The sequence below is a fragment of the Schistocerca piceifrons genome, chromosome 6 (assembly GCF_021461385.2).
Source record: "Schistocerca piceifrons isolate TAMUIC-IGC-003096 chromosome 6, iqSchPice1.1, whole genome shotgun sequence".
Classification (NCBI taxonomy): Eukaryota; Metazoa; Arthropoda; class Insecta; order Orthoptera; family Acrididae; genus Schistocerca; species Schistocerca piceifrons.
This window is the reverse complement of record NC_060143.1, coordinates 42,055,243-42,082,987: the sequence shown is the minus strand read 5'-3', so window position 1 is coordinate 42,082,987 and position 27,745 is coordinate 42,055,243. Positions and strand designations below refer to the sequence as shown.

Genomic DNA, 27,745 nt, shown 5'->3' with positions numbered 1-27,745 from the left:
TTGCCTTACCATTTTGTATGCTCCCTGCGATAATGCAAAGCAGTCAGCGGACGAAGTACATCAAGTAGAGACACAATTCCTTAAGGGCAAATCTCTCAAAGTTGCGCTCTGCAAGCAGAATTTCAGTACATGTCAAAAAAATACAATTTCCATTTGATATAATTATGCCACAACTTACCATTGTTGCCATTCCAGATATTCTGATTTACGGGGGTTGCACGAGTAACGTGACAGTGCGATTTTTGAAGCAGCAGTTGTCACCCGCAATGGCACAACGGCGTGGCAGTGCGATGTTATGCGGGAACGATCAAGATACTATGCAACTCTGACGGGTGCACACCACACATCAGACGACCGTACCCAATGTTGTTGTTGTTGTTGTCTTCAGTCCTGAGACTGGTTTGATGCAGCTCTCCATGCTACTCTATCCTGTGCAAGCTTCTTCATCTCCCAGTACCTACTGCAACCTACATCCTTCTGAATCTGCTTAGTGTATTGATCTCTTGGTCTCCCTCTACTATTTTTACCCTCCACGCTGCCCTCCAATGCTAAATTTGTGATCCCTTGATGCCTCAAAACATGTCCTACCAACCGATCCCTTCTTCTTGTCAAGTTGTGCCACAAACTCCTCCCCAATCCTACTCAATACCTCCTCATTAGTTACGTGATCTACCCACCTTATCTTCAGCATTCTTCTGTAGCACCACATTTCGAAAGCTTCTATTCTCTTCTTGTCCAAACTCGTTATCGTCCATGTTTCACTTCCATACATGGCTACACTCCATACAAATACTTTCAGAACCGTACCCAAAGGGCAGGTAAAATCAGTCAGTTGTGCGGAAAGGTCAAAGCAATTTCTCATGTAATATCTACGTTACTACAGTTTGTGATATAGTTTGGTGCAGTGGGTAACAGATTGCTACTGGTAGCCATGTAAACCTGGTAGCCATGTAAACCGCGCGCTGTCTAAAGACTGCCGTCTGAGAACGTTGTATCGTCAAAGGGGTTTGCAGAATAGGTGTCTGTTACTGGGTTATTCAGCAAATAACACACCGAGATAAATGGAGCAGTGGTTGTGTATCCTCACTCGCTTTTAGGAGCAGCAGAGTTTGAGACCCTCATATGCTCCTTTAGAATTAGATTTTCTGTGGATTCCTAAATTACTTCAGGCATTCAGGAGAATATCCCAAATTGCCCCATCCAGGTTTGTAAATTCAAAACATGGGCTACCATATAGTCTTATAATACGTATCCACATGAACAGTCAAGAATGCAATTTTGTGATTTCTCTGCTACAGCTTAAGGAAGTGAAAAAGCAAGGTTACATGTATCAACGAGTTCACTGATATTACCCACATAGTTAGGAGAAATGTGTTTGGCGGTAAATGGCATTTTTTTTATTTATCATTAACATCACTCTCCAAAAAATCCACCTGATTGATTCCATTCTTTAGAAACGGTTGTCGGAAACAATAACATTTACAAAGAACGAATTCTAAAGCTTTGCATCATTTATCCAAAGCAAGCGAGGGGTGCTGATAACATAAGTTTCATTTATTCATTATGAAAAGAACTGAAATCCCCTCCGGCCACATTGGATTCACGTTTTCAGTGCGAATGCTGGGATGGTTCTTTTAACTACCATTTGTCCGTTGGACACTAGCACAATAAATCTGAAACGAATTGATGTTATTCCACGGGAATAGGACCAAGACAACGAGCACCCATATGTGCTATCGTTGACATTCATAAGTCTTCATCCTACCTTGTACTGAACCATGTTTCGGTTAAGACATTACGAGGTGCTGCGCTACCGTAATAACATGCATCTTAATCCACATTATGTAATGCAACGGAAGTTAAAGAAAACAGACAACAGGGTTGAGGTGACCGAATTCATTCCTGGCGCCCTGCCCTACTCAGCTGCAGCCGTGGAATGCTAGGAAGAAACAAGCCTTCTTGGCTTTCGTCCTACAACTGCTTTTTACCCAGAGCAACACACAACTCTGCCATCCACTTTGAGCCACACATGTGGACGCTGTCTTAAGATGGATACAGACATTCGTCTCCTTGTGCTGCAGTCTTGGAAACTAATGTGTATAAGAGGCTTCATACGATACAAAGCTTTTCAAGTGTGATGCTGTAGAAAAATGCTGAAGATTAGATGAGTATCTCGAGTAACTAGTGAAGAGGTACTCGATCAAATTAGGGAGAAAAGAAATGTATGGCACAGCTTTACTAACAGAAGGCGTTAGTCGATAGGGCACACCCTGAGGCATCAAGGAATAGACTATTTGGTAATTAAGGGAAGTGTGAGGGAAGACGTAAAAACTGTAGAGGGAGACCTAGACATGAATACAAAGCAGGTTCAAATGGAAGTAGGTCGCTGTAGTTATTCAGAGATGAGGGGGCTGGTGCACGATAGATTAGCGTGGAGCTGCAGCAAATCAGTTTTCAGACTAAAGACTTACTATGGAGACATACATTTTATACACGTTGCAGCGACTGCAGCAACATTGCAGACGCCGACCTACATAGGGAGCAACGATCACCACGATAAAATAAGGGAAATCAGAGCTCGTACGGGAAGATACAGGTGTTCATTCTTTCCATGCGCTATACGAGATTTGAATGATAGAAAATTGTGAAGGTGGTTCGATGAACCCTCTGCCAGGCACTTTAATGTGATTTGCAGAGTATCCATGTAGATGTAGAACTTAACATTACTGTTCGATAAAGACTTCCTCTGGACTTTTCCTTATGTATATACCAGTTACAAAAGACACACCAAAGATATGATAAAGATCAGATTATCGACCCCTTTATCAGCAACCTATTAGTTTAATGGGGTACTATTTGTTTTCTACAGGCTTTAGATACGTATTTAAGCGGGATGTAAGTTCATCTGTGCCTTCGTACGCATTGACAAAGCGTTTTACAAAATCGGGCGATGATAAAGTGTACGACTATTTGGAATGGCAAGAATAAGAGCGAGTTTAAAAGACAGGAGAAAAAAAAAAGCGAATGCACTGCCAAGGAATATATGCTAAGAATTATGTTCGCCTTATTGTTACATTACAGGTTCCAACACCGCAAAACACCTCCGATACTAATTTTACGTTAAGGTGACATGCTGATGTTACATGACAAGCATCCTTTCACGAACAATCATTCGACGACTACTCAATGGCTCGTGGTGCTACAGTCTACGATGTTTTACGGCAATATAGACTGATTTAGGGAATAGAATTAACACCAGCAGTTGAATCTCTAGCAAATACTGCACAATCAGATGACTGGCTTTTGGCCAAGTCAGGTCTGCTTGCACACTGCTATAGCGAACGACAAGCCCAAAGACTTTCTAAATGCGCGCGTGAGCGCATATGTGTCCCCCCCCCTCCTTTTTCTCCCACGCACGCACATAGTGGCTCTAGGAGGACTTCCTGCGTGCGGAAGATGTAATCAAGTAGCTTCCCTTCCCTTCCCTTCCCTTCCATCCTTCATCACCCCAACGTCTCTTCCAACCAATGCTACCATCGTCAGTGAAGATACGAAACACATACTGATTATTTCATGGCGCGTACAATTATCTTTGCGACCTTTAGCTCTCCAGGAACATTTGGTATAAAGGAATAACGTCCTTAGGGCAGAATTCCTTCACATGGGATTTGAATATAATTACTTCAGCGATCTGGCTAAAAGTACTTTAAAAATGGATTAAAAGCAGTCTAGACCGCAATAAAGCATTTACTTACAAGGTTTTCGGTTAGAAGGTGAGCACTTTCACCGCAGTGATGATGAACGGAGCAGGTGTTACTACTCCACGAAAGTCAACTACTAACTGTTAACTTTCGTGGAATCTTAATACCTGCTTCGTCCACCGTCACCAGACTACCATCGTGGTGTAAGTCGTCTGGAGATGGTCACATTCTGGCCAAAGCCAATAACCATGGTAAATAAATGTTTTATTGCGATCAAGGTCGTTTTTAATCCATTTTTACAATACAAAATGAATTATTCACGACTATCATCCGAAGTGTTCAATAATTTAAAAAGTGGGTGTGCGTTGTCGTGGAAAAGACTTCTATATTTGTTTTAGCAGTGTAGTTAATGTCTGAAAATATTTTAGGGCTGTTGTGAAATTTAATCTCGTCATTACAAGGTTTTGTATTTAGAATCCACAGTGACATAAGCTCACAGTGAGTTTTGGCCACATTATACGGATTTGTGCGTAGAAATCTAATCACTAGTTAATTCACAAACTGTGCTTAGCTTTTTTTGCGCAGCCATTGCAAAGTGTTTCAAATATCAACAATGAAAAACTGCAGGTACTCGCGCAGTTAGGATCTGCGCATGGTACTATGCAAGTGAAAGGCTAGTTTTTGAGCCAACCTGCTTTTAGATTTGAAATGCCCTCTTACCTTCGAAATTTCCGGCATTAAAGTTGCCGCCAGGACGGAATCCGAAACAGGATCCTTACTGCGTGTAATGCTGTTACCAATTGAGCTATTCGATCATGTGCCACTCAAAAATAAAAAAATAAAAACAAAAAAAAGATTAGGTCAAGACGTTATCATATCATTCGCTATGCTGCGAAGTGAAACCAATTCAGTACTTCTTTTCCTGTAACTACAGACATAACGAAATGGGCCCCTTTTTCAGTTGATTTTTTAACTGCAGCACCTGCATATATGAATCCGAGTGATATTACACTGTCCAGTCACAAATGTTACCACCTGTCAAAAGCCTGAATAACCACATTTTGCAGTGCTGCAAGACATGCAGGAAGAGAGTCAACGAGGTTGTGAAAGGTGCAAACAGGCATGTGGAGCCATGCCGACTGCAGTGAAGTGGCCAGCTGTGCTAGCTTTGTCAGTTGAGAATCCATGGCGCAAACAGCCCGATGGAGGTGGTACCTTAGATTCTTGACTGGGTTTAAATCTGGAGAGTTTAGTGAGCAGGGGAGTACGGTAAAATCATCCTGGTTGAATTCAAACCACGCACATACACTGCGAATTGTGTGACACGTCGCACTGTCCAACTTAGATGTCATCGTGCCGAGGAATAAACTGCATCCAGGGATGGCCATTGGTGCCTCAAGGGTAGATGAATACTTCCTCTTATCCACGACGCGATCACCCAGGGAATGCCCTCCGGTCTGAACACTACCGACGATTGTTTTAGGATGTGTGCTTTCATATGTTTCACGCTGTACATGCCAACGTCTATCTGTCTGCTGGAGCATAAAACGGGATTCATTTGCAAAGACCATCTGTCATCACTCACTGGACGCCCAGCTGAGGTACTGGAGTGCAAATTCCAGCCTCTGTCGCCTGTGAACAGAAGTCAGCCTGGAGTAATGCACCAGGCGCGTACTGCGGAGACATGTGCAGCAACGTTCGCTGAAGAGTCGCTGAGGAGACACTGTTGGTTGCCCCTTCGTTCATATGGACGGTCAGCTGCTCAACAGTTGCATTTATATTCGCCCACAGACATCTCTGCAGCCGTCGTTCACAAGTGCATCTCTGGTGCACCCCAGTTGCCTAGTGTGTCCCTTCGCGTATGATGAAACAGCACACTTTAATTTAGTTACTTCGAGTCTACATCTACATTTATACTCCGCAAGCCACCCAACCGTGTTTGCCACTTTCATTACCTCACTTTCCTGTTTCACTCGCGTATGGTTCGCGGGAAGAACGACTGCCGGAAAACCTCCGTGCGCGCTCGAATCTCTCTAATTTTTCCATTCGTGATCTCCTCGGGGGGGGGGGGGGGGGGGGGGGGGTATAAGTAGGGGGAAGCAATATATTCAATACCTCATCCAGGAACGCACCCTCTCGAAACCTGGACAGCAAGCTACACCGCGATGCAGAGCGCCTCTCTTGAAGAGAGTGCCACTTGAGTTTGCTATAACATCTCCGCAACACTATCATGCTTACCAAATAACCCTGTGACGAAACGCGCCGCTCTTCTTTGGATCTTCTCTATCTCCTCTGTCAGCCCGACCTGGTACAGAGCCCACACTGATGAGCAATACTCAAGTATAGGCCGAACGAGTGTTTTGTAAGCCACCTCCTTTGCTGATGGACTACATTTTCTAAGGACTCTCCCAGTGAATCTCAACCTGGCACCCGCCTTACCAACAATTAATTTTATATGATCATTCTACTTCAAATCGTTCCGTACGCATACTCCCAGATATTTTACAGAAGTAACTGCTACCAGTGTTTGTTCCGCTAGCATATAATCATACAATAAAGGATCCTTCTTTCTATGTATTCGCAATACATTACATTTACCTATGTTAAGGGTCAGTTGCCACTCCCTCCACCAAGTGCCTATCCGCTGCAGATCTTTCTGCATTTCGCTGCAATTTCTCTGTATACTACACCATCATCCGCGAAAAGCCGCATGGAACTTCCGACACTATCTACTAGGTCATTTAAATATGTTGTGAAAAGCAATGGTCCCATAACACTCCCCTGTGGTACGCCAGAGATTACTTTAACGTCTGTAGACGTCTCTCCATTGAGAACAGCATGCTGTGTTCTGTTTGCTAAAAACTCTTCAATACAGCCACACAGCTGGTCTGATATTCCATAGGCTCTTACTTTGTTCAGTGCGGAACTGTATCTAAGACGTCGATGAATGAATACTGTTAAAAATGGACTAAACACAAATGGAAGTCATCACAAACGCAAAGACCAAAAGCACGCTATGCACGAAAAAATACGTAATACTTATTTTGGAAAATTTCCATCAGAATTGTGCGTGCGTGCGTGCGTGTGTGTGTGTGTGTGTGTGTGTGTGTGTGTGTGTGTGTGTGTGTGTGTGTGTGTCAGAGTTAAGACCACACGTTCCAAATAACCTTGACCGAAATATGTCAAGGCATGGCGGAGGCGTGTAGTACAGTAAGCCAAGTCCGTAATCTGTTCCGACATTCGCGCGAAAACCTCTAACTGATGAGTAGAAGCCACCACGCCTGCGGTGTCGGGGGCGACCTTATTGTCGCAGGCCTCGCAGTCTTATCCGCTGGGTCAGAGGCTGCAGACCGCAGGGACGCGGATCTGGCGAGCATTATCTCCCAACTCGGCCAGCAGCGGTCGGCGTTTTATTCCATGATTCACTGTCGTCCCGGCTATCAGGCACTCCGATTAAGCAGGGGTCGCTGCCATATGACCAGGTCATCGCCACACCTCCCCGCCCGCGACCCAAGAAAGTCAGCAATCTTAAAGTAGACTGAGGCTCTATCAAGTGCTCCACTACTAACCACGATTTTAGCTCAACTAATTACGACAGATTCTGTGAAACTTCTTGCAGATGACAATCTACATCAGTGCTCTGATAACTAGAAATTTAATTGTTATCACACAGGATTTGCAATATCTATATATAAAGCTAGGGCTTTTGACCAAGTCATGGTACTGAAGCGGGTACGGTGGACCAGTTTGGGAACATTTAATTTTTGATAATTGTTGACTGACTCCTTGAATACTCAACATACACGAGCAAGTAGTTTGATACTAAAAACTCATTTTCCTGGAAGTTTAATCTGCACTCTTGTCATCCGTGCATTTGTTTCTGATCCGACCCCACCATAACAAGTTTTTTTAATAGATCAAGACTTAGTCTGTTAGTCTACAACGTCCAAAGGTCGGTGAAAGTTACTTAAATAGAGATTAGCTTCAAAAATTCAATGTTGTGCTACTGCCTAGCTTCCTGGGCGTACTACTGCAGTGTGTTGTGTAGCAGTGAAATAACTATATAGAGCTATTCACTGCTCTCAACTCATCTTAAGACTATGAAACTAGTACGGCGAGGAAAAAAGAATTACGAATAAACTTATTAAGAAGGTTTCAAAGATATGAATTTCTATGAAAACTTTAGCAGAAACCCGATCATTGACATTCAGCTACTGATCACAAGAAACTGCTCAGTTTTCGAATAAGATATACTGTGAACCATGGATGAAGGGCAACAGACAGATTCCATATTTCTATATTTCCGAAAATCATTTGACATGGTGCCCTACTGCAGACTTAAAGGAGGGATGAGCATGGGGAATAGTTTCCCCAGATATGTGAGTGGCTCGAAGACTTCTTAAGCAGTGGAACCCATTATGTTGTCCTCGACCGCGAGTGTTCATCAGAGACAAGCGTATCGTCAGGAGTGCCACAGGGTTTCTATATACATAAATGATCTGGTGGGCAAAGTGGGCAGCAATCTGCAATTGTTTGCTGATGATGCTGTGGTGTGCAGCAATTAGGGAGTGGGCGTAGTAGAGTACAAGATGACTTGGACAAAATTTCTAGTTGGTGTGATGAATAAAAGCTAGCTATACATGCAAAAAAATTAAGTTAATGCAGAAGAGTAGGAAAAACAAACCTGTAATATTCGAGTGAAGCACTGGTAGTGCGCTGCTCGGCAGTCACGACGATTAAATATCTAGGAATAACGTTGCAAAGCTATATAAAAGTGAACGAGCGTGTGAGGAATATGGTAGGGAAGACGAATGATTGATTTCTGTTTATTGGGAGAATTTTAGGATATCACGGTTCATCAGTAAAGGAGACGGTATATGGGATGCTCGGTAGACTCCTCGAGCGCTTGGGATCGGAACCAGGTCGGGTTGAAGGAATATATCTAAGCAATTCAGAGGCGGGTTGCTTATATTGGTTACAGCCAAATTCGAACAACACACAAGTATCACGGAGATGCTTCAGGAACTCAAAGGGGAATATCTCGAGGAAAAGCGACTTTTTTTTCCGAGCAATACTTAAAATTTAGAGAACTGACATTTGAAGATGACTGCAGAATGATACTGCTGCCTGATTCCGCGTAAGGACCACGAAGATAAGATACGAGAAATTAGGGATCGTCCGGAGGCATATAGACCGTCGATTTTTCCTTTTTTTAATTTGCGTGTGGAACACGAAAGGAAATTACTAGTAGTGGTACAGAGTACCCTCCGCCACCCACGGTATTGTTGCTTGCGGAGTATGTGTCAACGTAGATGTAAAAAATTCTATATTACAGAACCTAACTTCGTATCCCAATGATTGATTGCTAGTGACACAGAGATGACTTGTGTTTACCACGTTCCACGTAGTATATATGCAACCCCAAACAATGCTCCCGTTACCCATCTCATTTACCCATAGACAGTAGTGCCGGTGGGAACATTGATATTCGCTCTGGAATCAAAAGATAATTTCTAGACTGTTCGAGCAGACACGTGGAAAGTGATTCGAAAACAACATTAGAAATTTTTCGACAACTACGGCGATTATGCTGAATAATAAGGGAGGACGTGTGCCTTTCTACGCTTTATCAGCCATCTATCTGGAGTTTTACGAGTGCTCTTTGTCAGTTTTTAAATCCGTCTCATTCTGCCGGACTGTAACAATCCGATCCGTACAAAAACAGCATCTTAAAAACTTTACCCAACTCCGCTATGTGCATCTCAAACATTGTGCGTGAATGCATGGTGTGCGTACCTTTTAATGCACGAGAGTGAATACCTCTGAGAAATTTTAACTTCAGTAGTAGGGTACGCTGTTACGCTATTTGTTATTTTCTGCACTATTCAACATTTTCACTAATACTTCCATGCATTTTTTTTTACGCAGACTTTTTCTGTCGAGGTTGTGTCTAACAATACGGAGTCACTGATATACGCCTTGACTTCGAAATGCTGAGGGAGAAGCCGCCGATGTTTCATGTACATCTGAAACCTTGAGGAAGTAAAAGGAAACTGTTATAAATAATTCCACAATCTCGACCATGGAAAATTATACTGACTGCAAACTAGAATTACGAACGGGACTAACGGAGATCTTTATTTTTTTTTCTCTGCCATAATTATGACAATTGCTAAGCTTTGAAACATTTGCAACCTCAGCAACTTTTAAACATTATATATATTCAGGGCATCAAAATATTTATGAATAGTTCTGAAATGCTTGCAGGAAAGATGCACTGAATTAAAAAGCTATGTGAGATGCTTTTCTGCCGCTGTGAAAATTTATTATTTATTTATTTAAAAGCACAAGTTACAATCATTAAGCGCTTTTTACTGTAGAGTGTTCACGAAATTTTACGGTTATTATGTTTGCGAGGACAAGCAATGTCTTATAATTTCTGTGGCTGCAAAGCACTTTATTTTCTTATGGATATAATGAAAAACAATTTGACACACATCTGATGTTCGTTTACTCCGACTACTTTTCTTTCTGGTCGTTAGTGAATGCGTGACGTCAGCTCACTGGCTTCCCCAGAGCTGCTGCTCTAGTAATAGATAAAGAGGTGAAAGGTATTATGGATCGATCAAGCAAGCTAGCAAGCAAGTTGCATTGTGACAGCTCTTAAGATAGTGATATTTGTTCGCAGAGCGGTTATCCGACAGATAGCCCAGTCACGCCGCTAACTACACTCTCCGCCGAGAGCTGGACTTTGCCCCCGCTGTTGGCCGTTGCCGGGCGGAAGAAACACTATATCCCTATTCCTCCTTTGAGGTTCTCCCTCTTACGGAGAACGTAGTGAAACCACAGTATTAGTTGACCTACACCGCAACTGGAATTTCGCGCATACTGGTGGTAGCTCCGCCTGAAAAACTTTCGTATCCACGAACCAGCAGCGACCACTTGAGAAACAGTAACACGAAAGTAATATTAAACGTAGAGCCACAAATGCAAGCTAACCTGAAACCCAACTCAGACGACGATTTCTCTGCTCCAAACGCTGCAATTAAGTGTGGGCAATTACTCCGATAAATTTTAAAACATCATTCGACTGAAACTTTTAACCAGCAGAAAATTGCTCTTATTTCGCTAGTTGTTAAAGGAATGGCCCTATTATAGCCACGCGATATACTTCTATATCACGTTAAAGCGAAACTGGTAGCTTTTAGTACAGTAATGAATCAAGTAACACTAAGTGAAGAATCTCACGAGTTCCATAAAGAGTTAGGGTTATTCTCACTGGATGCAGATGGAAACTGGCATCTTTTCCAAATATTAACTATTAGCATTCACCTTAGTTGATTTTAGAGAAAGCATAAAATTTTTTTTTGTTGGCTGGACGGAGATTCGAACACCGTTCCACTCAAATGAGTGTCGAGTCGAGTGCTTTAAGGAATGGGCCACATGGCTTTTTTAGGCGAATGTGATAAGACAGCCCACACATTAACGCAACTTGATATCGAGAAAAACGAGGAACAACACACGTAGTTTTCCTGTTATATCGCTACCACTACACTGCATGTCCTAGAAGGACTTGTCAATATTCTGGGATATGAGAAGAACAATCATTCGAAGCAGAAAACTCTAGTAAACATGGACTCTAATTAAACACATACTTTAAGGTATATGAGCACTTTTTCAGTATAACAGACGTGTTTCACAGCAGGTAAGAGGAACAATTAATCACAACTGTTAAGATATGCGTTTTAGAGCCCATGCTTACTAGAGTTTTCTGCTTCGAATGGTCGTACCTGTCTCATCACTGAATATTGACAATTCCTCCTGCGACACGCTGTAAAAAGTATAAAGACAAAGACTGAAATCACAATCAACCAAGTCCTGTCACAGTTTCGGAAGCAATCTGTGGTTGGCTTCTCTGCGTATCACATTAACTGAGAGACAATATGTTCTTTAGCACATCTTAGAAAATGATACCTGCATTATCACGTCTTATTTAACATTGCCCGCGAAATTTCCTGTATCTCATCACCTTTTGGCAGTCACAGGTGATCTGATACCTATTCAAGATAACGTGAAAAATTTATTGATCGCACTCTTTTTTTCTCAAAAACAAAACAAGATGCGTGCGAAACATCTTCACTGCATCATTCTTAACAGAACAACGATTTTCCTTCATGGCCAAGGTCCGAAGACACATTGGATGGTAAAACGAAAATTGGACCTGCCAAGGCAGTAACTGATGAGGCTCCAGTAGTAGCAAATCGTGATCATCATAATTTGGAACATACGAAAGAAACCTGTGGGTCTGCTATTGTGGCTGTTTCGCCAGGGATTACGTGTCAAAGACCTCGTAGGCCGCTCGCTTACTCGCCAGGCGATACGGATAAAACGTGGGGAAGCCGAGCCGGCCTCGGCACTATGATGTCACGGAGGCTTGGCCAGCTGTGTCCCCGGTTGCTACGCCGGAGACGTGTGCTGCGGCACGTTCTCACCCGCCGGTGGCTGTTGCAACCTTAGCCACTAGCTTACCGCACAAATTGTCAGTAAAAACCATACGGACTGTAGTAGCTTGTAACTACACGATAACCAGATTATTCTAAATTTTTAAAAAACAATGAAATTCCTTCACCTGTTCGAACCCTGTCACGGCGTATAGTAGACGCCAGTTAAAAAATTTTCTTCGGCTCGTCAAGTCAGTCTTTTTGCCATTCAATTTTGACATCTTGAGAAAGGTACTCTTGGCAACCCACCTAGCTTCTATGTGAATCATCCCAATTTTCAAAATCTCCTCAGTGTAGAATCTTGACAACTAGAGTTTGAATTTACAAAATTAAGCAAATTTAAATGAGCGGGAAAGAGTTTATGCCTTTATTCAGTTGTGATTATTTAAATGTAAATTCGTATTGGTTCTTGACTACATTTATGGAGTTATTTCAGCCATAGGGAAAGATGCTCTTTGGACGTTACTGTAGGATATTGCAGGGCAGCTATAGGTCTAATTAATGATTACTGAAAGCTACACATTCGTAAATACACACTAATTCAAAAAAGAATGCATGCTCATTTGAAGAACGGAGTATTTCATTTACGAGGAAGCCTTACACTGTACAATGTACGACAATTCTGCGGCAATTGTGTCAGTCAAAACGCGATCACAAAAATATGTCAAACTACTAACAGAGCTTCCCAAATGAAATTACCACGACATCACAACAGGGACTTACTCGAATATTTTTAACAAAACGAGCTTTTTTTTAAAAAAAATACAGAACATGCTTTTTGCTCTACTAAATGAGCCAAGACTAAGTAAAAAAAGTATTGAACAATCAGCCATTTAAAGTTACATAAAGGAATACATTTCTGAAGAATTCGCAGAATACACAATGCACGAAACGCCAGTTTCGGTTAAACACCACCAGATAATATGTTAGAAGCATACGAAATGCTACACTGAGAAAAAAAATGTGAAAGACGGTGAGATCTTAATTATAACTTTTGAGAACACTTGTCATCTTAAAGAATTTTACAGATTGACAATACGATTACAATTTCACTCATATTCACACCGAAATTAATAGTGGGCCAATATTTTGAAGGAATAGAATACTTGACATATTTTACATCATATTAAAGACGGCAATAGAAAATTAAAACAGTATGTTTCTTATTTACCTTTTCGAGACATTCCTGTCCCCTCGCCTTGGGATCTACCTCCACCTCCAATATCACAGCATTAGGTTGACTCACTAAGCACCACATCTTGCTTTGGTTATGTGCAATCATTAAAGTCTTACAATATCTTTAGAAGAACTGTTCGTTGTCTTACTTTTATATATCCACCAAACAAGCCGCTTAGTAGCACGCACTCCCATTACCATCATCTGTCGCCTATACTTTGCAAGCGCAGACTGACTACAGAACACAAAGCATTCAAGATTTTGTCACTTCTGGTTGCAGAACATTGGTGCTGTAACCGCTAGTGCCATCTAGCTTTCAAATATTGAAAACATTAGATTAACCACAGAAATTATTGATGTCTCATATTTGGTCAATTTAAATTACTTCAGAAACTCATGCAAGTGTATTTTAATACAGTCAAAAGCAATTTTTTCCAAATAATTAAAAATATATCCACTATGTTGGCAGAATTAACATCTATGCTCAACCAATGATGGGAACTAGAAACATCTCTGGAGCGAGCATTCAGATACGGCGATGCGCGATAGCGGACAGGATTGGATGGTGTTTCGTAAAGAACAAAGGGTTGTAATAATATTTGACGTCTGTATTAAAGAAAAATCCTCACAATAGCTGAGAACGAGCATTGCAACAACAATTAAAAATGAGTCGCCACCGTGTTCAAGTGACTGGGAGATTTCTCCGTAAAGAATTCTGCATATTTTGAAGTCATTGGATAGGTAGTAAATAGAGCCTTCATGTGCGCAGTGGATTTCTTAAGCATCCTAGTAATATTAGATTAAATTGGTCTTAACAGATTGAAAGGGAATTCCACTTGTATGTAGCGCATTTCACATTTTAAAGATTGGCGTTTTCTGTCGAGAGATGAAAGGAAGGCTGCTGTACTTAACCAAGAATTGACGAGCCGTTGTTGTAGTAAACTATACAGCGAACAACGTGATGTGACATTGTTACACCAAATTAACGATTTACACCGCCTGCATCTCCTGTATTTTGTCACAATTTTTCGTTCATTATGAGAGGGAAGCAAGAAATTCATTTTATTTACGCTTGAATGTATTGCATCGGGAAAAAATGCGGAGTTGAATAAATGTACACAGAGCTATCGAAACATAATTCCATAACCAGATTTTGACGTCTTCTGTAGAAGCGAAATACCTTAATTTTGTGGGGTCATAGTTTTAATCTTTAAACACAAATTGAATGTAATTGCTTTCCATGTTTAAGCTTCGTATTGTGTTTATTATAAACACAATGTGTGGAAATCCCCATAAAATGGAGTAAATGACAGACTCGTGTATAAAGCTTATCTGCAGATCAGTATTATCCAAAATGTCTGTACAGTCAATGGACTGACTGACAGCATACTTCTCATACCCACTCTTGCTGATACAACCACAGAAAATATCTCTAAGATGTTAATCGTTGATGACACTGATTTTTCAACATATAAGGCACTATTACTAGTATAGCTACGATTAGACTCTTGTGTTGTTACTGTACAAGAAGTTAACTGTTCCTTCTTCCACATATTTCTCTCTTTTTTTATTTTTTTTGGCCGCCATAAAACTACTGTAAATAATCATTGCTGCTACAGATAAACAAATTATGCTGGCACTTATGTCACGAAGTATTTCATGTAATATTAAGGCACTTGCTAGGCTGAAACAGTCATTGTGTATTTGCAAACGGCAGCCGTAAACCACACAAGTATTGGGTTACACAATCTGTTGAATGTGTTAATATAGAGCACAGAAAGCTGTTTATGAATGGGATGTGTTCACACATAGACATGTTGATGCCAGGCTCATCACATCATACATACAGTTGATATTAAGTTACAACACCGAAGAGTATAACCAGCCCTTTAATTTATGTGAGTTAGTATGTGCCCTATCTGCAGTTCACAATATGGAACCAGAGCCAGACAAAGAGCAACCAGAGTCAAACAAAGAGCATTACGAAATGGTTGACTTACCTAAATCCCACATCCAAGGGCTACCTCCTCATGCTTCCTAACAGAAGTTTGGGTGAGTGACAATATCATTAATTCACAGAAAGAAGCGATCATGATTATCTTTCTGAAATTAGAGAAGTTGTGCACTAACTCATAGGGTTAAGTTCTCCTTGTACCACTTATCGGCTGTTTGGGGAAGACAAAAGAAAATAATGACTAACAACCACTTGGTGTAGACATTAAGACTCCAGAAAGCTTTTCATTCATCTTCAGCGTGGTTTCCAAAGATACTACTCTACACTCAGTAATGGATACCAGTTCACATTCAAAAGGGCTGTGACACTACCTGAGGATTCCAATACTGTGCAACTACTATATGAATGGGGTTTCTGATGGTATCACTTCATTAAAGTGAAATTCTTTGTTTCAGGTCAGTACTTAGGCTTACATTTAAGTCTGGCATCTGTAACCCATTTTGCGAAAACATCAATGAAACAGTTGATGGAGCAATTTCAATAGTCAGGAGACCTGTCCATTGCTCTCTTTCTGCGAATTTCTACAGTCTTTGTTCATCTGCTAGTGTAGGAGCTTCCTCATGCCCTTTTCCTGGCTACATCTAGTTGACACACACATACATAGTATTTAGAAGTATATTGCTAATTAATTGTTAGTTTGGTGTAGAGAGTGTGATTCTCTTTTTTATTATTCACTTTCACTCATCCCCAAATGCATTTGATTCAGTAACCCCCCCCCCCCCCCCCCACACACACACACAAGAGAAATTTGTGACTGGATTGAGGAGAGGAGTTCTTAGTAGAGAGGGCACAGCTCATTATCTGGGATGGAGAGTCATTGACTGATGTGGAAGTAACATCAAGTGTTCCCTAGGGAAGTACTTTGGCATCCTCAATGTTTACGGTGTATATTAATGACCTTGCAGAAAATAGTAATAGTAACCTCAGACTATTCACAGGTGATGCAGTTATCTATAATGAAGTCGTGCCTGGGTGGGGGGGGGGGGGGGGGGGGGGGAACTGCACAATATTCAGCAGATTTCAAACTGCTGCAAAGATTGGAAACTTCCTTTAAATATTTAGAAAAGTAGAATTGTGGACTATGCAAAACGAAAAAATGTAGTATGCTGTGACTACAATATTAAAGAATCACAAGTGGAATTGGCGAACTCATACAAATACTTTGTTACAACAATTTGTGGGAATACGAAATGGAGTAACCACATAGGTAAAGCAGATGGTGGACTTTAGTTCATTGTTAGAATGCTATGGAATTGCAATCAGTCTACGTAAGAGACTGCTTATCACTTATGTGACCCATCTTAGAATTTTCCTCAGCTGTATTGGACTTGTAACAAATAGGACTAACAGGGGGTATTGGACGTATACAAAGAAGGGCAACAGTGCCAGAGGTTAATGAATTGGCAAGTGACAGAAAAAAAAAATTACGAGAGATTAAAAGCCAAATCTTTGGATTTTTAGCCACACAGATATGCTCCCAGAAGACCTGTCTTCTTTCTTTATTACAATAAATAAATTCTGACTCTCTTGTGCAATGTTAAAATAACAACATTTAATTTTCCAAGTGCCACTGGTGAACTACACTGTCCACCGCTCTTTGTTATATCTACACTTATACTTTTGCAAACTGCATGAGAGTGTGTGGCTCAGTGCACCTCACAATTTACCATTTATTAGTGCTTCTTCATGTTACATTTATGCATAGAGTGCAGGGAGAATGACTGTCTAAACTCCTCTGTGCACACTGTAATTAATCTAATCTCATCCTCATGATCTCTATGGAAACAATGCTTAGGCACTTATACTATACTCCTAGCTTCATCATTTAAAGCTGGTTCTTGAATCTTTGTAAGTAGGCTTCCTCAGGATAATTTATATCTATCCTCAAGTGTGTGCCAGTTTAATTTCTTCAGCATTTCTGTGACATTCTCCCATGGGTCAAACAATGGTGTGACAATTTGTGCTGCATTCTCTGTACGCATTTAATATCACCCACTAGTCTTATTTGTTATGGTCCCGCTCACTTGAGGAGTACTCTAGGATGGGTTGCATCAGTATTTCGTAAGCAATCTCATTTGAAGAGTGCCTGCATTCCCTGATGTTTTACCAGTGAAGTAAAGTCTGCCACCTGCTGCACTTATGACTGAGCTTTTGTACACAGATAAGCCAAACCATGATGACTGCTGCCCACCACGATGTTGGATGCTGCCTGGTGGTGTTGCGGGCACTTTACACGGTAACAAAAGTATGTAAGTGGAACACACATGGAAGGGGGATCATTGTAGCGAAGATATGAGTTGCAAATGGGGAAACCCATTGAGATAGGCAACTTTCATAAAGGGCAGGCTGTTATTACGCAGAGCCTGTGAACAAAAACAGCAAAGCTGGCTGAATGTTTATGCGTTACTGTCATGAGCATCTACAGAAAGAGGCATAAGGACAGAGAAACTACACTAGGTGCTAAATGGTTGGACGTCCACGACTCTTCACAGAATGTGGGGTTCGGAGGCTTGTCTGCACTGTAAAGTAGGATAGATGGTCAGCTATGGCATCTCTGCCGAAAGAGCCCAAGTGTTTCAGGGCACACCACTCAGTGTACTCTGTTTAATATGGAGCTCCAGCGCAGACCACCCCTATGTGCTAACGTGTTGACCCAACGACTTCATCAGTTACAATTTTAGTGGGCACCGGACCATCGGGATATGACCAACGATAAATGGAAACCTGTTTGCTCTTCGGGTGAATCACGATTTTGTTATATTAGGTGCATGGTTACCTTCACAAACCCAGTCATCAAAGCGAATGGTGGCTCAAATGTGCAGTGCACCATGGACACAGGCTGTCGAGAGCAATAGTATATGATGGGGGATATTTTCCTGTGCTTGCATGGGACCTGTAGTAGTAATCAGAGACACACTGACAGCTGCAACCACCTGCATCCCTTGATGCTTGATGTCTTCCCCAACAGCAATGTCACCTTTTAGTGGCATAGTTGCCCACATCTCTGAGCCAGAACTGTGCTACAGTGGTTTGAGAAGCATTATAGTGAACTCTCGCTGATGTCCTGGCAACCAAATTCACCTGATGTAAGTCCTGTGGAATCCATCTGTGTCGCTATTGGGTGCCATCACCACATAAACAAGTCAGCAGCCTTTTATTTACACAAATGACATATGTGTAGACATCTAAAGCCACATACCTCCCTGATATGCAAAATCAGAGATGTAATTTGTTCCAAAGATGGACAAACAAGCTTTTAAGCAGGCAGTCATAATGTTTTGGCTAATCAGTGTGTGCATTCCATTTCACATCTCTACAGTTGTTACACAAAGGTAATTGTGTGAGATGACCAACTCGAATAGTGACTCATTGATACTGCACTCATAGGATACTATGTTTTCTTGTTTTGTGAGGAGCACAGTTTCACATTTCTGAACTTTTAAAGCTAGTTGCCAATATTTGCGCCAGGCCGAGGTCTTATCAAGATCCAACTGAGATTTTGTGCAGCTTGCTTCAGATAGTACTCCATTGTAGACAACTGTATCATAGGCAAATAGTCTGAGGTTACTAGTAATATTTTTTGCAAGGTCATTAATAAACAACAAGAACAGCAAAAGTCCCAACATACTTCCATGGGACACAACTGAAGTTACTTCTACATCTGTTAGTAGCTCTTCATCCAAGGTAACAAGCTGCATACTCCCTACTAAGAAATCCCCAATCTAGTCACAAATTTCACTCAAAACCCTATATGGTTGTCCTTTTGAAAATAAGCTTAGGTGGGATACTAAATTACATAAATCTAAGAAATCAAGTAATACTGCATCACCTGAGTGCCTGGATCCATGGCTTTCAAGATGTCATATGAGAAAAGAGAGAGTTGCATTTCACATGATCAATGCTTTCAGAATCCCTGCTGATTGGCTTGGAGGATCAAGGTACCTCATTATGTTTGAGCTCAGAAAGTGGTCTATAATTCAATAACAAATTGATGTCAAGGATACCAGACAATAGTTTTATCGATCACTTCTGCTACCCTTCTCTTAGAGGAGTGTGCCCTGTGCTTACTTGAGAGAGATTTCATTGCAATCTGGAGTGCTGTTATGTTTTAGTGATTTTACTCTTCTTCAATGCCACTAACACTGTCATTCATATTTGCAGTGGTGCAAGAATTAAATTGGAGCAATACTCCTGGATTTTCCTTTGTAAAGAAATATTTTAAAACAAAGTTAAGCAGTCTGATTTTGCTTTGCTATCCTCAATTTCAGTTACTGTCTTGCCCATGAGTGTCTGAGCAGTAACTCTGGTACACATAATAGCCTTTACATATGACCAGAACCTTGTGAGTTTTGTAAGAGATCAATTGATAATATTCTGTTATAGTAGTTGCTGAAGGTTTAATGCATTGCTTCATTGACAACCAATCACATTTCTTTCACTATCTCCATATCTCTAGTCCCAAGCAAGTTTCTGTACATTAATTGCATACCATGGAGGGTTGCTCTCATAATTAACTGTTTTGATAGACACATACGTATCAAGTGCATGACCAACTATTCTTCTAAACATGAGCCACAGATCTTCTACATTCTTCTCTCCATGTTCTGAGTTCCTTATTGAGATATGACACTACTGTCCATTTTGTAGACTGCTTAACATAAACATCCTTATACTTGTTTTTATTGCCCTCTGTACCTGGGGGAACATTGTCTCTTACAACTTCCCCCTGGTCACTGATACCACTATCAATGTGGACTTCCTCACAGAAATCAGGTCTATTTGTTGTTATTAGACCCAATACATTTCCATGTGTGGGGTTTCAAATAATATGTTCTATATAGTGCTCAGAGAAGGCTTTTAATAATCTATCATAGGATGTTGCGTCATACCCACCACTTACAAAACTGTAATTTTTGCAATTGTGGATGGTTAAAGTCTCCTCTGATGATGGCAGTATGGTGGGAAACTTACATATTAGTGTACTTAAGTTTTCTAGAAGTTTTCTGTTACATCTGCAGGTGATTCTGCTGGTTGATAGAAGAATTTGATTGTGTTTATGCACATTTTTAATACTCGAACCAACGAATATTATGGACTGGAGCCATAAACCAATGGTACGGTTTGGGTGGTACCATTGGTTCGTGGCTCCAATCATACCTGAAGGACCAAAAGCAGATTGTAATGCTGAATGTCTCATCAAGAGAACCTACCTTATCTGAGTGGGACTCAGTAAATTGTGGTGGGCCACAAGGTTCTGTTTTGGGTCCGCTGCTATTTCTCATCTTCATTAATGATCTCCTGCTTTGTTCTGATACAAACAGTAAATTTACTCTTTTTGCAGATGACACTACAATTCTAATTGATTATTTTACAGACAACAATCTTGAACAAACTACGAGTTAAGTTTTCAATTGTATTTTAAACTGGTTTTCTTCAAATGGTCTCTCACTCAATACAGATAAAACCCTTTATATGAGATTTCATACTCCACAAAGAAATCTGCACTCCGTCCACTCATCCGCCCTGCTGAGCAGTCGTTTCTGCATGACTGACATTTCGTCACGGCTCACTTTCCTAGTCAACACTGGTGCTGACGAGTCCATCATACCTACATTGATGTCTCCACCTGTCTTTTCACAACGAGGTCACTCCTACGAGCTGTCAATGCATCAACATTACAAACTTCAGGCTCTGTCAAAGTTATGGTGCACCTATCCCACGCTCTGTGTTTTCCGTGGATTTTCTACATTGCTGACAATGATGTATCAATTCTTGGTATGGATTTTTTGTCCCATTACAAACACTCTCCGAATGTAGTTCAGGGCTCAGTGCAACACCATCCCACTAACACTCAGATACTGTGCTCCTGCACTTATGTTTTCCACTCTGCTTCTCTCGTGACACGTGAGTTAGTATTCGAGTGCTCCGCACTCGTGGGCAACATAGTGCCCTGTGTAACTAATCTACTGTCCGAATACGACTCAGTGGCACAACTCCGCTGAGACGACAACGAGCTGAAACAACGCATTGCACACACCTACAACGAGCTCGTTGCAGCTCGTAACTCACTGCTAAAACTGCAGTCCTCAGTTCCACCACCTACTCGGGCTTCCCTAGCTGACATCAGCTCGGACATTCATCAGGTTAGTCCAAACACGTTAATCACGTGTAATGATTCATGACCGGTAGACTCTGCTGCAACCCTGATGTGCTCGCCACATTCAGTGCCTTGTGTTTCAAACAGTGCTTCTAATGACAGTTGCATGAGCAACACGACCACGCACAGTACGCAAGCAGCCACCCCACATGTTGATAAACATTCCCCCTCTGGCGCGCACCAGCCACACGACTTGGCGGTCATCGCTGTTCCACAGGTGACATCAACGCCACTCTCGCCTGTGCCGGTTATCAAGTGCAAGGCTGACAGCAGACACTCACCGCTCATTCCAACCCACTCTGTGCTGCGCGTGCAGCTGCCCTCTCCACACAAGTACTAGGCATGTACTAGGAATGTGACTTTTGGGCTGCCATTTCCCACTCGCACTAACAGCTATGCCTCATCATGCCCTGTTTGCTGTTGTTGTCTTCAGTCCTGAGACTGGTTTGATGCAGCTCTCCATGCTACTCTATCCTGTGCAAGCTTCTTCATCTCCCAGTACTTACTGCAACCTACATCCTTCTGAATCTGCTTAGTGTATTCATCTCTTGGTCTCCTTCTACGGTTTTTACCCTCCACGCTGCCCTCCAATGCTAAATTTGTGATCCCTTGATGCCTCAGAACATGTCCTACCAACCGGTCCCTTCTTCTTGTCAAGTTGTGCCACAAACTTCTCTTCTCCCCAATCCTATTCAATACCTCCTCATTGGTTATGTGATCTATCCATCTAATCTTCAACATTCTTCTGTAGCACCACATTTCAAAAGTTTCTATTCTCTTCTTGTCTAAACTATTTACCATCCATGTTTCACTTCCATACATGGCTACACTCCATACAAATACTTTCAGAAACGACTTCCTGACACTTAAATCTATACTCGATGTTAACAAATTTCTCTTCTTCAGAAATGTTTTCCTTGCCATTGCCAGTCTACATTTTATATCCTCTCTACTTCGACCATCATCAGTTATTTTGCTCCCCAAATAGCAAAACTCCTTTACTACTTTAAGTGTCTCATTTCCTAATCTAATTCCCTCAGCATCACCCGACTTAATTCGACTACATTCCATTATCCTCGTTTTGCTTTTGTTGATGTTCATCTTATATCCTCCTTTCAAGACACTGTCCATTCCATTCAACTGCTCTTCCAAGTCCTTTACTGACTCTGACAGAATTACAATGTCATTGGCGAACCTCGACGTTTTTATTTCTTCTCCATAGACTTTAATACCTACTCCGAATTTTTCTTTTGTTTCCTTTACTGCTTGCTCAATATACAGATTGAATAACATCGGGGACAGGCTACAACCCTGTTTCACTCCCTTCCTAACCGCTGCTTCCCTTTCATGCCCCTCGACTCTTATAACTGCCATCTGGTTTCTGTACAAATTGTAAATAGCCTTTCGCTCCCTGTATTTTACCCCTGCCACCTTCAGAATTTGAAAGAGAGTATTCCAGTCAACATTGTCAAAAGCTTTCTCTAAGTCCACAAATGCTAGAAATGTAGGTTTGCCTTTCCTTAATCAATTTTCTAAGATATGTCGTATGGTCAGTATTGCCTCACGTGTTCCAACATTTCTGCAGAATCCAAACTGATCTTCGCGGAGGTCGGCTTCTACCAGTATTTCCATTCGTCTGTAAAGAATACGCATTAGTATTTTGCAGCTGTGACTTATTAAACTGATAGTTCGGTAATTTTCACATCTGTCAACACCTGCTTTCTTTGGGATTGGGATTATTATATTCTCCTTGAAGTCTGAGGGTATTTTGCCTGTCTCATACATCTTGCTCACCAGATGGTAGAGTTTTGTCAGTACTGGCTCTCCAAAGGCCGTCAGTAGTTCCAATGGAATGTTGTCTACTCCCGGGGCCTTGTTTCGACTCAGGTCTTTCAGTGCTCTGTCAAACTCTTCATGCAGTATCGTATCTCCCATTTCATCTTCGTCTACATCCTCTTCCATTTCCATAATATTGTCCTCAAGTACATCGCCCTTGTATAGACCCTCTATATACTCCTTCCACCTTTCTGCTTTCCCTTCTTTGCTTAGAACTGGGTTTCCATCTGAGCTCTTGATATTCATACAAGTGGCTCTCTTTTCTCCAAAGGTCTCTTTAATTTTCCTGTAGGCAGTATCTATCTTACCCCTAGTGAGATAGGCCTCTACATCCTTACATTTGTCCTCTCACCATCCCTGCTTAGCCATTTTGCACTTCCTGTTGATCTCATTTTTGAGACATTTGTATTACCTTTTGCCTGCTTGATTTACTGCATTTTTATATTTTCTTCTTTCATCAATTAAATTCAATATTTCTTCTGCTACCCAAGGATTTCTACTAGCCCTCGTCTTTTTACCTACTTGATCGTCTGCTGCCTTCACTATTTCATCCCTCAAAGCTACCCATTCTTCTTCTACTGTATTTCTTTCCCCCATTCCTGTCAATTGTTCCCTTATGCTCTCCCTGAAACTCTATACAACCTCTGGTTTAGTCAGTTTATCCAGGTCCTATCTCCTTAAATTCCCGCCTTTTTGCAGTTTCTTCAGTTTTAATCTACAGTTTATAACCAATAGATTGTGGTCAGAGTCCACATCTGCCCCTGGAAATGTCTTACAATTTAAAACCTGGTTCCTAATTCTCTGTCTTACCATTATATAATCTATCTGATACCTTCTAGTATCTCCAGGATTCTTCCATGTATACAACCTTCTTTTATGATTCTTGAACCAAGTGTTAGCTATGATTAAGTTATGCTCTGTGCAAAATTCTACCAGGCGGCTTCCTCTTTCATTTCTGTCCCCCAATCCATATTCACCCACTATGTTTCCTTCTCTCCCTTTTCCTACTGTCGAATTCCAGTCACCCGTGACTATTAAATTTTCATCTCCTTTCACTACCTGAATAATTTCTTTTATCTCGTCATACATTTCATCTATTTCTTCATCATCTGCAGAGCTAGTTGGCATATAAACTTGTACTACTGTAGTAGGCGTGGGCTTCGTGTCTATCTTGGCCACAATAATGTGTTCAGTATGCTGTTTGTAGTAGCTTACCCGCACTCCTATTTTTTTATTCATTATTAAACGTACTCCTGCATTACCCCTATTTGATTTTGTATTTATAACCCTGTATTCACCTGACCAAAAGTGTTGTTCGTCCTGCCACCGAACTTCACTAATTCCCACTATATCTAACTCTAACCTATCCATTTCCCTTTCTAAATTTTCTAACCTACCTGCCCAATTAAGGGATCTGACATTCCACGCTCCGATCCGTAGAACGCCAGTTTTCTTTCTGTTGATAACGACGTCCTTTTGAGTAGTCCCCGCCCGGAGATCCGAATAGGAGACTATTTTACCTCTGGAATATTTTACCCAAGAGGACGCCATCATCATTTAATCATACAGTAAAGCTGCATGCCCTCGGGAAAAATTACGGCTGTAGTTTCCCCTTGCTTTCAGCTGTTCGCAGTACCACAACAGCAAGGCAGTTTTGATTAGTGTTACAAGGCCAGATCAGTCAATCATCCAGACTGTTGCCCCTGCAACTACTGAAAAGGCTGCTGCCCCTCTTCAGGAACCACATGTTTGTCTGGCCTCTCAACAGATACCCCTCCGTTGTGGTTGCACCTACGGTACGGCCATCTGTACCGCTGAGGCACGCAAGCCTCCCCACCAACAGCAAGGTCCATATTTCATGGAGAGGGGGGGGGGGGGGTCATGCCCTACTCATCCAAAAACTTCGTGTCAGGACAATGATCCGTCTTGTGTCAATTCTTAGTTTATTCCGTCACTGACGTGCGCACAAGATAGTTACCACTGCCGGCCCTCCTATTAAGCACAAGGTTAGACTCCTCAACCCTATTGAGTTGCACGCGGCCCGGCAGCAAATTAACAAACCTTTGGAGGCAGGTATCCTGCAACCGTCAGACAGCAACTGATCTCCACTGATTCACTTCGCCCTCAAACACAACAGTTCTTTCTGAATGTGCTGTGATTACAGACTTCTAAATGCTCATACCATCGTGGACAATTTCCCTGTGCCTAACATACACAATTTCACTTGTATGTTGTAGGGCACTACAATCTTCAGTGTTATTGACAGTAAATGTGCCTACCATCAGATTCCCGTAGCGCCAGAAGACATCCCTAAAACAGCTATTATCATGCTGCTTGGTTTGTTCCAATACAACTTCATGCCATTTGGCCTGAAAAACACGGCGCAGTGATTCATTGACTCCATCTTATGACAGTTCGAATTTTGCTTTGCATATCTGGATGACTACTCATATTCAGCAAGTTGGCTGAGGAACATAAAAATCATTTATCCTCCAGACCTTGAACTCCAACAGTGTCAAGGTCAACAAAGACAAATTCTAATTGCGCCAGCCTTCCATCACTTTCTTGGGTTACACAATCTCCACTGATGGAATACAGCCTCCCAAATCTTGCTTGCAGGCCATCACGTCAATGCTGCCCCCTGCTACTTAACAAAGAACTCCGACGTTTCCTGGGCACAATAAATTACTGCCGCTGTCACCTGCCCTCTTCTGCTGCCATGCAGGCCCTGCTAACAGACCGCTGTCGGGTAAACAGACTTCAGGACTCAAACCCATTCACTGGACTGCACCTATGCTGGAGGCCTTCAATGCACTAAAGACTTCTTTGGCTCACGCCATGACGCTCGCCCACCCTGACCCCTCGGCTGATTTGTTCATCACTGCGGATGCCAGGGACATCGTGGTGGGAGCGGTACTACAGCAATGCAAGGCAGACATGGTTTCCTCTCTTCATTTCTTTTCTAAAAAACTATTAACGGCTCAGAAGAAATACTCCGCTTTTGATAGAGAACTCCTTGCAGTCTATGAGGCTGTGAAACACTTCCGCCCAGATGTGGAGGGTTGCTCGTTCTTCATCCTCATGGATCACAAACCTCTCACAGACGCTTTCTGCAATCTGCGACATAAAGAAAATTCATACCACAGCCTACCACCTACAAAGCAACGGGTTGGTAGAACGGTGGCACCGCGTGGACGACATCTCAATTGTAACTCTTGACAACCGAGTTCTCATTCTACTCACAGACGCTGCAACCTCGTCACCCAACAACCAGCTAAATTTCAGTGTTGTGCATAGCCTCACCTTCCCTCGTGAGTGCGACCCGACGACAATCTGCGCCTTCATCTCGCCGGACGGCTCGGTTATCATCCAGGCTTGCCACACCTACACCTTGTCATCCGCCGTTCTGCCTGCCTGCTCATGGGCTGGACGCCACATTGTGCGCCCTCGCTGGCTCAACAACTTCTAGATGGACCTGCCTCCCGTCGTTCCACCTCCGCACTCCGCCCCGGTCGAGGTGGTCCCGGTCGTGCGTCTACCATCTCGTATGACCATCAACAGCATCAATGTCCACACTGTCTCCAGCCAAGAGTCACCTGTTGTACTCTGTACTGTGGTACTGTGGAGGGGGGGGGTGGTGGCATCGATAGGTCAATAGGTCATATCGACCATGAACAACATCATCTCTGACTGAGATCGGACATTCGAGCTCCCATGTTATTCTAACAGTCTGCTTTTATGTGCCTTGCTGCATACATGTGTGCGACTACTGTGTAAATATATATTTATGTGCAGATATTTGTGGGACAGTTTGTTCAATATACCTCTACATATATCCCGTTCCCATAGACACATGCAGGAGTGACACTAGTGGCATGTAGGTTCAACAGAACTACTAGTCTTGTATGGAATTATTTTATGTTATTATTGTATTCTAGCAGATGTATTTATTAACAACTGGGACAGAGACAGCAAGTGATCATTTAAATGAGACTCATTCATTTTCCAGTCCCACTCAGATAGACTTTCGCCATATTATTAGGCACTGGTGTTGTTTAAGAAGACAGTAGATGCATACTACTGTAATTAATCATACTATCAGAAAACATTTGTGTTATTCGCTATCGTAGGCAAAATAATATTTTAAACTTGTTATAACTGTTCTGTATGGTGGTCATGTGGTAGGCTGCGATTACTATCACACCTAACAACATCCGTTTTAGGCTACTTCATCAGTCATTGGAAAGAAGCCACTGATCAGTCGCACAGATGTTATCAGTAATGAACATTACAACAAAAGAATGGTAGGTAAACATGTTGAGTGGGGGTTTTAAGAAATGTTACGTGTAGGGTACTGCAA

At 41.9% G+C, this 27,745-nt stretch overlaps 1 protein-coding gene across 1 annotated transcript in view; it reads right to left on the bottom strand.

Moving 5' to 3' along the window:
- The window catches only part of LOC124802512 (E3 ubiquitin-protein ligase MYLIP), a 34,561-nt gene extending 20,930 nt beyond the window's left edge, over positions 1-13,631 (bottom strand). The window contains exon 1 of the mRNA XM_047263346.1: positions 13,374-13,631. Coding sequence (XP_047119302.1) covers positions 13,374-13,484 — 111 coding nt within the window. The 5' untranslated portion in view covers positions 13,485-13,631. The remainder of the gene's footprint in view (positions 1-13,373) is intronic.
- Between the last annotated feature and the right edge of the window lie 14,114 nt (positions 13,632-27,745).